Below are 18,056 nucleotides of genomic sequence, written 5' to 3'. Positions count from 1 at the left end.
TTCATTCATTGTAACACCGAGCATTCTTTTGTGTCTTTCCACAGTTCATGGCCGACCAGACAGAGTTTGCTGGCACGGTCTCTTTAGTGGTTACATGCTCGAAATAGGATATATCCGGGACTTTGTGAAAGATAAAATAATGTGTCTAAGCACTGATAGACAGCTAGTTTCTATCTACGTGCCTGTTGTGCCCGGCGACTCGGCTGCCTGTGCTGACATCACATCGACAGAGCGGCGGCTTCTTCTCTGCTGCGCTCTGTTGACGGGGAGGGACTGTGACATCTTTGATTTCCAGCCGAATTCCCACTGCCCGACTGGGGGAGCCGACTGCCAATCAGAATGATGTCGGAAGCCACTCCTGGTCAACTGCGCAGGGCAGAAAAGAAGGGGCCACTCTGTCTATGATTTTTTGTTTTCCACACAGTCCTGGATGTATCCTTTTAAAGAGGACCTGCCATCAGGACAAAAGTGGTCCATTTTAACACTGTTCCCCTGCAGATTCAGGGTTGTTCTCAATTTTCCTGCTGCTCCCTTGAGCATTCCAGTTTTTTACTTTGATGTCCACTATAGAATTCCAGAGATACAGGCCTTTTTATTTCTTTGCCCAGTTGTCTAATTTTTTTGGTCTTCACCAGGGCGGCGTTGCTCGCAGTATAATTACCTATATCTCATCAGCCATACAATAGAATACTCGTGAGAGCTGCGGGAATAAAATAAGAGCAAAAACTGGCCATAAATACAACTTCAGCAATATAACGTCACATTTCTTGTGCAAAATATACTGGAAATGCGATTTTATTTGGACAGTGTTAGAACTACACTTTATGGAGGAAAGTGTTAGGACAGCTGCACATTACACCTACTGGTGCTTTTCATCACATCTCATTTCTAAATCAGTAGGCATTAATATGGAGTTAGTCCCCCGCTTCTCAGAAGGCTTTCATGGACCTTGCTTTGGGCACTGGGGCACAGTCATGCTGGAACAGAAAATGGCCTCCCCCAAACTGTTCCAACAGAGTTGTAAGCTAAAATTGTTCAAAATGTCTTGGTACGATTTCCCTTCACTGGCACTAAGAGATTTAGGCCAACTGCTTTTAAAAAATAGACCCATAGCATTATACCCTCTTTACCAATCTATACAGATGGCACAGTGCAGTCAGGAAGGTGACGTTCTGGCTTTTGCTAAGCCCAGACTCGTCCATCAGATGCTAGATAGAAAATCATAATTCAACACTACAAAAAAACATGTTTTGACTTCTCCAGAGTCCAGTGATCGCGGCTTTACACTACTCCATCTGACGCTTAGTATTGTGCTTGGTGATGTAAGGCTTTATACAGCTGCTTGTCCATGGAAATCCATGTCATAAAGCACCAAGAGTGTTGTTCTTATGCTTACATTAGTGTTCGAGGAGGTTTGGACTCTGCAGTTTTGTAGTCAGGAGAGTGTTGATGAATTTTATGCCCTCTGCTCCTCCATATTCAGGGACCCCGTTCTGAAACTTTACGTGGTCTACACTCAATAGCTGAGTTGCTGCAGTTCCTTCCACTTTTCAATAATACCACTGAAAGGTGATGGTGAAATACTTAAGGGGGAAGAAATGTCATGAGCTGACTTGCTACACAGGTGGCTCCTATTACAGAAGTAATGGCAGACGGCATGGTGAGATGAAGGATGTGACACACTTGTGGTAATGGGACTGAATGAAAACCCAAATTAAGTGAGTAAGACGTCACATAATCCAACAATCAATACTTTCATGTCCAATGGCTGATACTTGTAAAGTGCTACCGAGCCCAAGTATTTTTCTTGTAGTGCAACATCCCTTTTTATTTTCTTCAGTTCCACAACTGACCAGCAGGTGGCACAATAATATTGGTTACCGTATACGAGCAGGCTGGCCAGGGCTAGGTAGCGAGCAGGGTCATGTGCGTTTCTTTCTGCACTTTAATAATGTTAGCGTATTTGTTGGAAGACTTCGTAATTTCAGACATAAGAAAATAAAGGAATGGATCTAGACAACTGTTCAAACTGCTAAAACATAATGCGATGAGATAGCTCACATATGTGTCGTCCATCTTGGTGTAATGATATCTGACTTGGTGTATAATGAGGATGATGTTACTTGGAGTGAAGCACAAGGCGAATATAATCAGAATCAGGACGGTAATTTTTAGGTACAGATACCATTTCCGGTTATGTGTCCCTAAGGTTTTTATGATTGAAACATAGCAAAATGCGATCACCGAGAACGGAATAAGGTATCCGAACACGGCCAGTGATATGAAGAAGGAGAATTGGAAGACATCAGCGGAGGTCTCATAGAAGTCACTGCAGGTGACTCGGGACGGCTCCTGCAAATTGTACGTTTGTTGGTTTATGAAGAATGGTGTCATCAACATGAAGACCGTGATCCACACAAAGGCGCATAGGAGGAGGGCACAGGTCCGCTTTGGTAAACTCCTGTATATGAAGGGATGGACTATAGCAATATAGCGGCTGATGCTGATACACATGAGGAGGAGGATTGAACAATACATGTTTCCATAGAAGAAAATTGTCATGATGCGACACATTGGTTCTCCAAATATCCAGTTGTTGCCATTCAAGTGGTATGCAGCTCTAAATGGTAGCACGAGGCAGAAAAGCAAGTCAGTAATGGCAAGGTTGGTGTAGAATATTGCAGTGCAGACTGTTCTGGTTCTAGCAAAAAGCATTTTTAGGATTATGGCATTAGAAGGTATCCCGATGAGAGTGACCAAGATGTATATGGCTGGAATTAGTTTTGTACTAATAGAACTTTCCAAGTACAACAAAGTAGCGTTGGGGGCCATAAAATAAGTATTTTTTAGCTCCGTGTTGTAGATAGAACTTGATACCAGCTGTTTAAAGATGTCATGATGACCTGATGATGTCTCTGAGCCTTTTGGTGCGGAGGACGGTTTTGAGGTTCCAAGTCCTGAAGAAAGCTGTGGGGTTCTGTGTCGTGAAGAAGACTGTGAGGCTCTACGATCTGAAGAGGGCTGTGAGGCTCTACGATCTGAAGAGGGCTGTGAGGCTCTACGATCTGAAGAGGGCTGTGAGGCTCTACGATCTGAAGAGGGCTGTGAGGCTCTACGATCTGAAGAGGGCTGTGAGGCTCTACGATCTGAAGAGGGCTGTGAGGCTCTACGATCTGAAGAGGGCTGTGAGGCTCTATGACCTGAAGAGGGCTGTGAGGCTCTATGATCTGAAGAGGGCTGTGAGGCTCTATGATCTGAAGAGGGCTGTGAGGCTCTATGACCTGAAGAGGGCTGTGAGGCTCTACGATCTGAAGAAGGCTGGTAGGCTTTACGTCCTGATGAAAGCTCCAAAGCTCCACGAGTTGATGTGTCCTCTGAGATGTTATCAATCTTCTCATACTCTTGTTTCTTCACCTGTATTCGAAAAGTCTTTGGGTTCACAGTATGAACTTTGTTTTTCTCCACAATTGAATCATTACCTGGCAATTAAAATATACATAATTTTATTGTCATTTTGGCCAATTATTGAAGTGCCCAAAGCTTAATTGAAAGGGTTACGGTAGCTAGAAACTTTATTCTTAATTCATATATAGCATGTCATTTTACAGTAATTACATCCTTCATCTCAGATGTCCCAGATGGCTATTGATAGGCTGGGGAGAGCCAGATATCAATCAGCTGTCTGCTTTACCTTGACTGGTTATCAAATATGGGGAGGACCCCATGCTGTTTTTTTTTTTTACATTATTTACATAATTTTAAAAATGGCGTGGGGGCCTGTCTACTTTTGATAACCAGCCAAGATAATCAGCAAGGAGAATCCAGTGTTCGGAGTCCATGCATGGACACTGGTGACTTTTATGTACCCCAAACTATTTATGATTGCTTACTTTTATGGTCCGTGATTTCTGATCAATATTTGTAGTAGAGCGTAACTGTAGCACAAGTATGATCATTATGGTGAAACTGTAACATGCTAATTATTTTTTAAGAAAGCACCATCATATTCCACAGCAATTTACTGACCTCTTCATCACTGTCCGCATCGGGGCTCACAGTCTACATTCCCTATCATAGTAACATAGTTAGTAAGGCCGAAAAAAGACGTTTGTCCATCCAGTTCAGCCTATATTCCATCATAATAAATCCCCAGATCTACGTCCTTCTACAGAACCTAATAATTGTATGATACAATATCAGTATGTTTATGGAATATAGGAGGAAACCTGAGAAGCAGGAGGAAATGCACGCAAATACGAGGAGATGTTGTCCTCGTATGAATATTAACCCAGGACCCCAGAGCTACAGTTCTAACCATTGAGCCTCTGTTCTGCCCACATACCATGATCACAGGACTAATGTTAATCCTCTGCAAGTACACAATGAAGCTTTCAGTAACGTGAGATCTAGAAAATTGCAAGGAATTGAACACGGTCTAGTAGACAGTGAATAACATCTCGTTAACCTAAGCTTGAGTTGTATGGATGAAAAATATTGGTCACATGGAAAACTTATGTGAACCCCTCACTGTTCTGCCAGGCGGGCTTCCTAGAGGTCAGACCACCACCAATCAAACATTCATGGTCTATCCTGAAGAACCTCTTCAAAATGTATATAGACCTATATTGTCGGAAGATCTATGACCTGGGAATGATCACTAGAATTAATCAGTCTACAAGGGAATAAAGTGCATTTGACTATTACAACCTACAGTAAAACCAGATTTTCTTGTTTTTATGATTTTGCAATCTTACACTCCTATGCTTACGGCGATCAATCACGACTTGTGTGTTAACACGATACTTAGGAGGATCAGATTTTATATACAGATATAGATTTATCTACTCACTGGCTATGCTGTGGGCAGTCACGGACAGGAGCATCAGATACAGCAGGGCTTCCATTTCCATTCTTAGGGGTTTTTGATTCCTTTTTTCTTTACTCCATAGTTTTCGATGTCCTGGAGAGCAGGGAGTGTAGTCTCCTCTGTGGCTTCATGCCATATGTCTTTTGTCAAACAATCAGGAGCTCAGTAGGCTGCGTAATGTGCTTCCTCCGCCTTAAACCCATAATGACGCATGCAAACATACATGACTGGACAAAGCTACAGGAAGAAATAAAGTTTTTAAGGTGTCTCTTAACTCTTCATGATCTGGCTCCCTCAGTTTAATGAATGCCAGTTGCATGGTAAATATGTTTTCAAGGAACATCAATATTTTTGCAATCTGAAGTCTCTGGTCTGATGCCATACAACCGCCATAGAAAGTAATAAATCACAATATACAGTAATCTACTCATAGATTAGAAAGGAAACTGCAGAAAGTAAAGAGTTTTTTGGATTTTCATTATTTTTAATGTTTGCAACTATTTTTAATTGTTTTTTGTTTTGTTTTTGCTCCTTTATGATAAGTCTACATATGTTATATATTTGCGCTCAGTTGGAGCTGAGTGGGCTGGGTAGGAGCCACTTCAGAACTATTAAAACTACATCCAAAGAATTGGAAGTAATTTGGTAGGGGGGCATCCGCCGAGTTGATAAATTTTAGCGGAAAATAAACATTGAAGATTTCCTGCAGCATTCAATGATAAGTCACATTGTTTCGCATGAAAATTTTGCTGTTGATTTTTCAACATGCACTACAAACGGAGAAATCTATGGTAAAAGTCATCAGGATCAATTGACCGCTTACAGAATTAAAATCTGCACGCTTTTTTAGTCCCATGCAAATTTTTTATTTTCTTGATCAGTGTAGATGAGATTTGGTAAAATTGAATCCAGTTTGCTGGTACTGTAACTTGGAGAACATATGTTGAAACTGACATCAACCAGGGGCACATGCCCATTCAGTCATAAAAAGCGAAGTTTAAAGGACATTTCCATTTCATGGGTTTCTCGAAGTGATAACCATTAGTGTTATTTCTATCTCAGTTGCTGATAATATACTGCTAGGCTATGCCATCACCTGCTGATTACTGGGAAAGCAGCCCCTTCGCCTCCTACCGATCCTGAGAATGAAGCTTTTCCTCTCCGCAGGGGTGTTTCTTGCCTCCCTCTGCAGTGAAGATCCAATCATCAGGTGAATGAGATCCGCTGCAGTTTCCTGGACAATCGTGAATGCCCTTTCAATCTCAGCATTGGTGGGGCTCAAAGGTTGAACCGCCACTCAATCAATGAATGATTATTAATATTTCCTAGAAATATATGTTCACTTATGTCATCCAAGTGCAGATCGATTATCGCGGATGCCGGCAATGGAGAAGATGGAGAAATGAAGTTCTCCATCTTCTCCGCACCTGTGCTGCATGAGAATCTGCTCCCACTCCGATGACGTTTGGCTCAAACTCTGACAAAGTGTCCTTAGCATATTCAGCCCAATTCTCTTGCAAGAGAGAACATACGCCAGCGAGCTCTTAGCCTTATGTTTGCATGGTTTCCTCCTACGTTCCAAAGACCTACTGATAGGGAACTTAGATTGTGAGGCCGAATAGGGACAGTGATGATAATATCTATAAAGTGCTGTGGAATTAATGGTGCTATGTAGTAAAATAGTTAAATGTTAATGGTCCTCTTTACAACTCCTATGGGCATTGGAGAAAAATGAAAAAGAAAGTAGGAAAAAATATATATCCGGAACAAATGTAATAAAAGATAAAAATATACTAAGCACTCACAACCCTTCTTTGTTCCCATTTCAGGGGCAATGATGTTCAGTACTCACTGGCTTCAGGGGCCACATACTGTGCTTCCTGACAACACTACTATCAATCAGGTGCCAGTAGGGCATGTAAAGCCAGACAGGCAAGGGACTGCTTGAGCCATGGAACTGGCAATTTCTTTGCAAGTAAAACTAAAATATAAAAAAAAAAATTGATGAGAAAAATATTGGTGCCTGGGAGAGTAAAAACATGACAATTTTGCCTTTCTTTGATCATAAAAAAATGTTTGGCTGGTAGATAGATATTATTGTATATATTTTAATGGTTTTGATATTTAATTATAGGTTTACTAAAGGGAGAATTTATTCTTAAAGTGGACCTGCTACCTTATGAAAAATGGATAGTTTTTGTTATTTTATTCCCACTGCCCGCCTGAGTGTTCCGCTTATTATTTTGTTAAAACCCGTCATACGGTTCCAGAGACTGGGGACTTTTATTGAGTGCTAATTGTTACGGTCCTTACCCAGGAGACATGGTCCACAGGATCCTCTGGGGCGTGTCTTTAGGCTGCTCTGCATTATTACCCTGTGAGTCACGCCCCCTTGTAAAGACCATCAAAATTAGCACTAAATAAAAAGACTCATAACTCTGGAACTATATGGTGACTTTATAAAAAAAAAAAAAAAAAAACAGAATACTCATGGAAGAGTAGACTGCAAACTTGCGTCACAAACCGCGGGCAACCCTTTTAAGGTGCTGCACAAATCCTATATATTTAGAGCTATACATCAGAGGTATTTCACAATATTTGCCTTTGATGTGTGTCTTGCCAGTGGTCTGTTTCGGGCATTACAGCCAATCCAGGTTTCCAAGTAAATGGAACCAAATATCAAAGCTCGAAGGCAAATGAAAAGAAAAACTGATCCTGTTTCTAATGCTGAATAAAGAAATGGGCGGATTTTACATACATTATCTTTGTAATAAGAGAAAAAGCTTTTCATGGCATGTTTTTTTTCTAGTTCAGTCATCAGATGTTCTTTGTATCGTGTTCTTTTCTGCTGACCTCCCTTAGGCTTTTCTGTAGGACTTGAAAAACACATGGGAAAAATTGCAAATGTCCCTAATATTCCGATTTTAGTTCACACATAGATGGATCTTCCGTTATGGGATGTTCATAATCGGCACTTATTGTAGTGTAGTCCTTCAGTTACATTCGACAGGTTGGATTTTCCCTGCTGATTCCTATTGTTCTCACAAACTCCAGCAGTTTCAGAAGAGTTTGGCAGACATTCCCTTTTCCTTCCTTTGTAGACAAAAACATTCGCATTTCCCAAGGACGAGTAGATTTAGCCATTTTTAGGCACAATGTAATAAACTGTGACACGTGGCTCACTACAGTAATTATACATACCGATTTTAGCCCATCTTCTCACCTGAACGAGAAACGACCGACTATATAACAATTTGTTTGGTGTTTACCAGCCTTTCTACAGATCGGCCGCCGGCAAACGATGATGGTGACAGAACTACGGCTGATCCGATTGCTCTGTCCCCATACAGTACCTTATCAGCAGTACATCTGTTTACACCCGTAATGTGCCACCAATGACAATTACCCTTCGTCCGGCTGAGTAGGTACAATTGTAACTATTCCGTTTTAAAATTGCAATAACTTTTTTTTTTCGAATAGCCGTAGAGGGCTGAAATTTTGGGACATCTCTGTAGTTTTGGTCCAGAATATATTGGCCAAATTTCAATAAAATATATACGAAGGTACAATTGTACCTCTGCAGCCTTTTAACGTTGTAAAATTATGCAGCCTGACGAAGGTTACTTTATGTGGTAAACAATCCAATCACCCAAGGAGCTAGAGTTTTGCTCTTTCATCAGTGGACGTCCATGTTTACATGGGCGGCTAATTGGGAACAAGCTTTCCTGTGAATGCTCAATCTCAGATTATCTACTCATCGAGGTCCATAACATACATTGAGATCTGTCAATCATATCATGAAGGTGACCTTTAATGGGTTACACGGGTCTACAAAAAAAAATCCGGGTGTCGAGGTTTTTTTTAATGGATATAGGGTATGTTGAAGGTGCTGAATTAAAAATAAATCCCATTACTTTTTCTCAATTGGTTCTAATTTTTGAGTTAATTCATCCATGAAAATAATGCATTCCCCGAATGCGACTTATGTGTGATAACAAATGCAATACTTTTTGGCCCTTTGACTCTTTAACAGTGCGTTAGGTAATAAAATATCTCCTAGAATTATTTTCTATTTCCATTCGTAGTCTTACAATGCTAGAAAAGCTACCCTTTGAAGCCAGAATTCTACTGTAATAATTAAATATCTCAAACTAGAGCCAATCTGGTAAAACCGAAGTCATGTTCTTAATAAGCACCATAAACTTAATATAAAACCACTCAGACATCGTTGGCACCAAAATCACTACATACCAGTGTTGTCATTAGTGGGATCACCCGTATCAGGATGAAATGAACTATGACCGCGCACCTAAAGTATATAATACTAGTATACCCACAAATGTGATAATACGCAGTGTGCTAGGACAACAGACATTGGTTCCTTGTTCATAAGGTCTCTCTAAAACATGTCATACAAAACTACACATATCCGACACCACAATCAGGATCATGGGGTGCATTAAAAGAGGTCTGGATACACATGATGAGAGCATTATACTGCCTCTGTACAAATCCCTAGTTAGACCGCACATGGAGTACTGTGTCCAGTTTTGGGCACCGGTGCTCAGGAAGGATATAATGGAACTAGAGAGAGTACAAAGGAGGGCAACAAAATTAATAAAGGGGATGGGAGAACTACAATACCCAGATAGATTAGCGAAATTAGGATTATTTAGTCTAGAAAAAAGACGACTGAGGGGCGATCTAATAACCATGTATAAGTATATAAGGGGACAATACAAATATCTCGCTGAGGATCTGTTTATACCAAGGAAGGTGACGGGCACAAGGGGGCATTCTTTGCGTCTGGAGGAGAGAAGGTTTTTCCACCAACATAGAAGAGGATTCTTTACTGTTAGGGCAGTGAGAATCTGGAATTGCTTGCCTGAGGAGGTGGTGATGGCGAACTCAGTCGAGGGGTTCAAGAGAGGCCTGGATGTCTTCCTGGAGCAGAACAATATTGTATCATACAATTATTAGGTTCTGTAGAAGGACGTAGATCTGGGTATTTATTATGATGGAATATAGGCTGAACTGGATGGACAAATGTCTTTTTTCGGCCTTACTAACTATGTTACTATGTTACTATGTTATGTTACAATTGGTCATGGTAACTTTTTTTGACCGCTGTTCCTTTTCATGTCCTTGGGTATTTTGGTTAATAATTGATTTTCTTGCTTGGCTCTGATGCCTCCGGTAACACTTCTGATGTAACACTTCAGAAGTACGGAGTAATAAAACCCTTCGTGCTTCCTGCTCATTTAATTGGAATCTGTGTGTGACCCTTACGATGCGATGCGGCACCGTAGAAATACAGTGATGTTCTTACTATTGAACATGAACTTGTTGTAAGTGGATGAACCATCTGACTTCTGATTCATTGTAATATATGCCATCTATTTAAAAAATAAATAAATAAAATTTGACGTCTTGCATATGTTCTCTGCGGTGAACAGTGAGGTTGGACCATGCCCTGACTTAAAGGGAATCTGTCGGTAACACCAATCCCCATACCATGGATCGATTGATTTACATTTCAATCTGTTGTTGCAACCCCAAGAAATGTATTTTTTTTCATATTATATGCAAATGAGGTGGATCCAGTGGCATTACTATGGGCCCCGATGCAAAATTTGGACCTGAGCCCACACCTATATGTTGCTCAGTTGTATGGCCCCTTGTAGCGTTTTAGATCCTATAAATAAACGTGTGCACAGCTGAGTTACGTGGTGCCAAGGTAGGTTCCCAAACCTTAGTGACATATGTAGTAAGAACCTGGCACTCAACTGTTCATATGCAAGTGGATTTATTCAGTTCCAAAAGGTGGTACAGTAACAGTAAAGCGTTTTGGTCACATACAACGACCTTCATCAGTTACGTACTATGAGTGGTAGTGGGGTGGATATTTACACCCAAAAGGTGAACTGAGACTATCATAGTAACATAGTAACATAGTTAGTAAGGCCGAAAAAAGACATTTGTCCATCCAGTTCAGCCTATATTCCATCATAATAAATCCCCAGATCTACGTCCTTCTACAGAACCTAATAATTGTATGATACAATATTGTTCTGCTCCAGGAAGACATCCAGGCCTCTCTTGAACCCCTCGACTGAGTTCGCCATCACCACCTCCTCAGGCAAGCAATTCCAGATTCTCACTGCCCTAACAGTAAAGAATCCTCTTCTATGTTGGTGGAAAAACCTTCTCTCCTCCAGACGCAAAGAATGCCCCCTTGTGCCCGTCACCTTCCTTGGTATAAACAGATCCTCAGCGAGATATTTGTATTGTCCCCTTATATACTTATACATGGTTATTAGATCGCCCCTCAGTCGTCTTTTTTCTAGACTAAATAATCCTAATTTCGCTAATCTATCTGGGTATTGTAGTTCTCCCATCCCCTTTATTAATTTTGTTGCCCTCCTTTGTACTCTCTCTAGTTCCATTATATCCTTCCTGAGCACCGGTGCCCAAAACTGGACACAGTACTCCATGTGCGGTCTAACTAGGGATTTGTACAGAGGCAGTATAATGCTCTCATCATGTGTATCCAGACCTCTTTTAATGCACCCCATGATCCTGTTTGCCTTGGCAGCTGCTGCCTCGCACTGGCTGCTCCAGGTAAGTTTATCATTAACTAGGATCCCCAAGTCCTTCTCCCTGTCAGATTTACCCAGTGGTTTCCCATTCAGTGTGTAATGGTGATATTGATTCCTTCTTCCCATGTGTATAACCTTACATTTATCATTGTTAAACCTCATCTGCCACCTTTCAGCCCAAGTTTCCAACTTATCCAGATCCATCTGTAGCAGAATACTATCTTCTCTTGTATTAACTGCTTTACATAGTTTTGTATCATCTGCAAATATCGATATTTTACTGTGTAAACCTTCTACCAGATCATTAATGAATATGTTGAAGAGAACAGGTCCCAATACTGACCCCTGCGGTACCCCACTGGTCACAGCGACCCAGTTAGAGACTATACCATTTATAACCACCCTCTGCTTTCTATCACTAAGCCAGTTACTAACCCATTTACACACATTTTCCCCCAGACCAAGCATTCTCATTTTGTGTACCAACCTCTTGTGCGGCACGGTATCAAACGCTTTGGAAAAATCGAGATATACCACGTCCAATGACTCACCGTGGTCCAGCCTATAGCTTACCTCTTCATAAAAACTGATTAGATTGGTTTGACAGGAACGATTTCTCATAAACCCATGCTGATATGGAGTTAAACAGTTATTCTCATTGAGATAATCCAGAATAACATCCCTCAGAAACCCTTCAAATATTTTACCAACAATAGAGGTTAGACTTACTGGCCTATAATTTCCAGGTTGACTTTTAGAGCCCTTTTTGAATATTGGCACCACATTTGCTATGCGCCAGTCCTGCGGAACAGACCCTGTCGCTATAGAGTCCCTAAAAATAAGAAATAATGGTTTATCTATTACATTACTTAGTTCTCTTAGTACTCGTGGGTGTATGCCATCCGGACCCGGAGATTTATCTATTTTAATCTTATTTAGCCGGTTCCGCACCTCTTCTTGGGTTAGATTGGTGACCCTTAATATAGGGTTTTCATTGTTTCTTGGGATTTCACCTAGCATTTCATTTTCCACCGTGAATACCGTGGAGAAGAAGGTGTTTAATATGTTAGCTTTTTCCTCGTCATCTACAACCATTCTTTCCTCACTATTTTTTAAGGGGCCTACATTTTCAGTTTTTATTCTTTTACTATTGATATAGTTGAAGAACAGTTTGGGATTAGTTTTACTCTCCTTAGCAATGTGCTTCTCTGTTTCCTTTTTGGCAGCTTTAATTAGTTTTTTAGATAAATTATTTTTCTCCCTATAGTTTTTTAGAGCTTCAATGGTGCCATCCTGCTTTAGTAGTGCAAATGCTTTCTTTTTACTGTTAATTGCCTGTCTTACTACTTTGTTTAGCCACATTGGGTTTTTCCTATTTCTAGTCCTTTTATTCCCACAAGGTATAAACCGCTTACAGTGCCTATTTAGGATGTTCTTAAACATTTCCCATTTATTATCTGTGTTTTTATTTCTGAGGATATTGTCCCAGTCTACCAGATTAAGGGCATCTCTAAGCTAGTCAAACTTTGCCTTCCTAAAGTTCAGTGTTTTTGTGACTCCCTGACAAGTCCCCCTAGTGATTGGTATCCCGTAGATGGAGAGACTAGGTCATGAGGAATTAAATGTATGCAGCCTGAGAGGCGACGCTGCAGACGCGGACAAGTGGTGGATTCCGCATCTGCAGCGTCGCCTGTTGTGAATTCTGTTGTCGGGCTCCCTCCTGTGGTCATGAATGGTACTTCGGCTGGTTCTGTCCATGGACTTTCTCTGGTGGGTGTTTCTGAGTTTCCTTCCTCAGGTGACGAGGTTAATTCGTTAGCTGGCTGTTCTATTTAACTCCACTTAGATCTTTGCTCCATGCCACCTGTCAATGTTCCAGTATTGGTCTAGTTCACTCCTGGATCGTTCTTGTGACCTGTATTCCCAACAGAAGCTAAGTTCCTGTTTGTTTTTCTTTGGTTTGCTATTTTTCTGTCCAGCTTGCTATTTTTATTGCTGTCTTGCTTGCTGGAAGCTCTGGGACGCAGAGGGAGCACCTCCGCACCGTGAGTCGGTGCGGAGGGTCTTTTTGTGCCCTCTGCGTGGTCTTTTTGTAGGTTTTTGTGCTGACCGCACAGCAACCTTTCCTATCCTCGGTCTGTTCAGTTAGTCGGGCCTCTCTTTGCTAAATCTATTTCATCTCTGTGTTTGTATTTTCATCTTTACTCACAGTCATTATATGTGGGGGGCTGCCTATTCATTTCGGGAATTTCTCTGAGGCAAGGTAGGCTTTATTTTTCTATCTTTAGGGCTAGCTAGTTCCTTAGGCTGTGCCGAGTTGCATAGGGAGCGTTAGGCGCAATCCACAGCTATGTCTAGTGTGTGTGATAGGATTAGGGATTGCGGTCAGCAGAGTTCCCACGTCCCAGAGCTCGTCCTTATTATCAGTAACTATCAGGTCATTCCGTGTGCTCTTAACCTCCAGGTCCATTATTGTCCTGACCACCAGGTCATAACAGTCGCCTCTCAGGCTGCATACATTTCATTCCTCATGACCTAGTCTCTCCATCTACGGGATACCGATCACGATAGTCTCAGTTCACCTTTTGGGTGTAAATATCCACCCCACTACCACTCATAGTACGTAACTGATGAAGGTCGTTGTATGTGACCGAAACGTTTTACTGTTACTGTACCACCTTTTGGAACTGAATAAATCCACTTGCTTATGAACAGTTGAGTGCCAGGTTCTCACTATATTAGATCCTATAAAGACATACGTGTTCGCCCCCATGTAATAATGTCCCCATCCTGGACCCATTCTTAGTATAATGTCCTTCATTCTTGGTATCATGTCTCCCATTTTGGTATCATGTCTCCCATTTTGGTATCATGTCTCCCATCCTGGTATCATGTTCCCCATCCTGGTATAATGTACATTTAAAAAAAAAAAAAGCAGAGAATTCCCGGAGCTTGCAGGGACCTCTTCTGTAGCTAGCACAGAAGCAAGCAGCTGAATTCAGCATGCCAGTATGGACAGCACATGACATCACTGCCATGTGCTGCGCGTCAATGATAAGTCGACGTCAGCTGCAGGCCTCTGATTGGCCGGCAGCGTGTATTGCAACACAGAGCAAAGGCCAAGGACGCACATCCAGGTGAATTTGGTGTTGGCAGGCCCCCCTCCAGCAGGGGCCGGTCACACCCACTGCTACCACAATCGTTATCCCTCTACCAGTGTGTTTTGTGGCACCCCAGGGGTCTGGTTGCCACAGTGGCATTGCCTCCCTCACAGGGGGTGATGCCATGCCTGGAAGCAGAAAGGGATTCCCCTTAGCAGGTAATTTCAGCATACAACACTTTCCTGACTCCAGACCAGAAGGGGGAGCTCTGAACCCAGTTTCAGGGGAGCTGCCTTATAAGTTCTGGTCTGGAGGAGGGGTTAGTCAGTCAGTCTGAGGGAGACAGTGGAGGAGGAAGCAAGTGAGAAGAGCTTGGGAGTGGAGCTACGACTGAGCTCACCCCAGGACTGAGTGCAAAAGACCAGACACCGGAGTCCATGGTTGAGTGGGGACTGCATGCCAGCAGCCGAATCCGGAGGGCAGGAGATTGCAGGTCCCCTGGCCACAACTGACACCCGAAGGCACAGCAGCTAACTAGAGCCCGGAGTCACCACAAGGGAGTGACACTTGGAAAAGGTTCGAGCTGCCGGCCATGTGGGTAGAGTTCCACTTAAGGGACGGACTGAGAGAGGGACTTGAAGAGAGCTTAAGGCATCAAGAACCTAGAGAACAGGGCAGTAGGGAGGTCTCCATCCCCACCTGGCTAGGGGAAATCTGAACTGCATCCAGGCTGCCCGGATCTCCAAGATCACCGGTCACCAGTGCCCTGGACTTCATCTTCAATTAAAGGTAAATAAACTACAGTCACTGTCCTCCAATCATTCCGGCATCCCAACATTCACAAACCCTCATAGACTGTTCTGATAGCCATGGAGCCCCCACTCTACCTGTGGGGAGCTATACCAACTCTGCTGCTACACCATCGGCCCCAGTGGTCCTTTTAGGCAGCGTCGGCCATCCCTGGCCGAGTACCACAGGTGGCGTCACGAACATTTCCCCTTATCCCCTACAAACTTTATCATCAACATTCCCTCATCCTTTTTATTGTGCAACCAGGGCCACGGAACGGGTCACTGCTGGTGTGACCATCCCTTTAAGAACCGTCCCACCCGGTTCCGAGTGCCCCACGGCCCTAGCGGGTGTTGCATTTCCACTGACCAACACTAGCCACTTTAGCTTGATTTATAGCTCACTGTCTGGTTTCCTTTCCTGGCTTGTGAAGCCACACATAATTGGCTATCCGGATTGGAGATGACTCGTTGATCAATTGGGTTTTGACCTCTCGGTCCCACACTTGGCTAAACAAGGAACTTTTATCCCCATTACAATGGGGCTGCAGCGCACACGTGTGCCCTTTTCATTCATTCCCTGTTGGACTGCCAAGCTTTGCACTAATGTTTTTTCTCAGATGTTTGACCTGCTGGGCCATTTTTAATACATCATCGCCCGATCTGTCGGTCGATCGCTCACCGATAAGCAAGTTATAACTTATCCTATGGTTAGGCGATAACTTTTCATTGGACAACCCCTTTTAACTTCAGATAGCTGTGCAACTGTATCATCGGACGGCTCCTATAGGAAATTATCTTGTAGGGTTGTAATACTGCAGATATTGCTGTAAGGGCATCTACCATATACACAAACTTCTCGTCTGTTTACTGCAGCCGCGAATTGAACAGAAGTTGTGTTAGTCTTCCATTTCCTGTTTATTCACATCTACTGTATATTACGTAGACATCTTATTGGAAGGTCGCTCTTGTAAGGCTGGACATGGCTGTGCTCCTGAGTGGGTGGTTTTACTGCGTTCATAGGAAATCATCTGTTTTATTTATTTATTTTATTCTTGAATTCATTATTCATTCTGTAATTGGGAAAGTTTTAAACAGGATATCCCCTCTCCACCCTCCTGAACATCTATCTGGATGGCGCCTTTATCAGCTGTTTTCCTTTTATTATGGACTTTTAAGTGGGGCCTCTCAGAAATTCATGTTGAACCATAGAGATATTTGCCTTGGGACTTTTTCTGCCTGGAGCGTGTGAAAACTGATTGTGAATTCCCGTAATCTGTCATGTCTAAACCGGAAGTAACATGCCGAAACATACCTGAAATCCGAGGCCCCTGCGCCACAATCCTCTTGACGCTGTGTAACCACATGAGCGATGGAAAAAAGAAATGTCACATTGACTCATATTGAAATCTAAATCTAATCCTTCATGTTCTCATTCGGCAGGAGTGCACTGCGTCCTCTGTATGGGTCTCTTTTAGGGGGCTTTTCTGTTTTCACAAGGAAGCATTAATGGGAATGTCTTAAGGAGGTTTCTTGATTTTGCAATGAAAACTGCTGTATTATTAAAGAGATCCTTTAGACTTAATGAGGCCGGCGTACTTTAACACAGGGTTTCCCAGCTATTCTGATATGACATTTCAAAGCAAGTACATCAGTCTCATCAGGTCTAACAGATCTGTTTAATATATTCAGTTTACGTTAAGAAATCTAGTTACTGACCTACTTCAACCTGCAAAGGCAAAAAATAACTGTCTGACCAGGGTATTTAGATTCAAGACTGGGGCAGTAAGATATAAAAAAAAATAATAGCTACGGTGGTGTCAGGTGAATGGGGATGTGAAATACCGAAACATAGCAAGCAGAGGAAAAGTTGTGGAACTATGGAAACCACAGAATGGTTAGACGTTCGTGATCTGCGAATGTTGAAAAGATGGAAACAACATTTTCCAAACATCTCGATTTTTGCAGTGTATTGTATGAGCGCCACGTGCAGAATTCTCCGCACTCGCACACCTTGTCTGCTATTCATGAGTTTACACTTTTAGGCTACGTTCACATTGGCGTTCCGCCAATGTGCGTCGCTGTTGCGCCGGCGACGCAGCGGCGACGCAGCGGCGACGCGCCCCTATGTTTAACATAGGGGACGCGTGCGTCGTTTTGGTGGCGTTTTTCGCCATGTGCGTCGTTTCCGACGCTAGCGTCGGACGCAAGAAAACGCTACATGTAGCATTTTCTGTGCGTCCGATTTTCGTCGGAAAACGACGCACGCGTCACAAAACGCGCGCGTTTGCACGCGTTTTAGCGTGCGTCACGCGTTGCGTCGCCGACGCACGGCGGCGCAACGCTAATGTGAACGTAGCCTTAGAAAGTTTTATAGAGCTATTCAGACATGGACATACAAAGTAAGTGCTCCAGTATTGCCAGGTCTAAGGGATCTATTTAATCATGTATGCCGTTAGCAATGTAAATCTGGTGACTGATCCTGGTAAAGTGTTGGTAGTGTTTGCTGCTATATCTCGCCAGCACTACTCCATTTTCAGATCAAAAGCAAGATAGATGCTGAATGAAGATAGAAGAGTATCAATGTTTTCTCTTTTTAGTGTTGTGCGAAAATATCTGTAGGATCCTGTTCCAGTGGCCAGGTCGGTGGTCCGTGGCTGCCAGACTATATCAATGCCAACTTCCTACTACATCCCCAGCA

General features: G+C 42.6%; 2 protein-coding genes across 3 annotated transcripts in view; one reads left to right on the top strand and one right to left on the bottom strand.

Moving 5' to 3' along the window:
* IQGAP2 (IQ motif containing GTPase activating protein 2) overlaps positions 1–18,056 on the top strand; it is a 416,134-nt gene that overhangs the window by 318,978 nt on the left and 79,100 nt on the right. The window lies entirely within an intron of this gene.
* F2RL2 (coagulation factor II thrombin receptor like 2) lies at positions 778–5,026 on the bottom strand. The gene is made up of 2 exons (XM_069750115.1): positions 4,850–5,026; positions 778–3,479 (listed from the first exon to the last, which is right to left on the bottom strand). The coding sequence occupies exons 1-2, from the start codon at positions 4,908–4,910 to the stop codon at positions 1,906–1,908; spliced, it is 1,635 nt and encodes a 544-aa protein (XP_069606216.1). The 5' UTR covers positions 4,911–5,026; the 3' UTR covers positions 778–1,905.

The sequence above is a fragment of the Ranitomeya imitator genome, chromosome 1 (genome assembly GCF_032444005.1).
Source record: "Ranitomeya imitator isolate aRanImi1 chromosome 1, aRanImi1.pri, whole genome shotgun sequence".
NCBI classification, from domain to species: Eukaryota; Metazoa; Chordata; class Amphibia; order Anura; family Dendrobatidae; genus Ranitomeya; species Ranitomeya imitator.
This window is presented reverse-complemented; position numbering and strand designations above follow the sequence as displayed.

Excerpts from the sequence above, each read along its gene's own strand:
- F2RL2 (XM_069750115.1), bottom strand. The coding sequence starts at position 4,910 with ATGGAAATGGAAGCCCTGCTGTATCTGATGCTCCTGTCCGTGACTGCC. Across the intron at positions 3,480-4,849 it reads GACTGCCCACAGCATAGCCA|GTAATGATTCAATTGTGGAG; the intron begins GTGAGTAGATAA and ends TTTAATTGCCAG.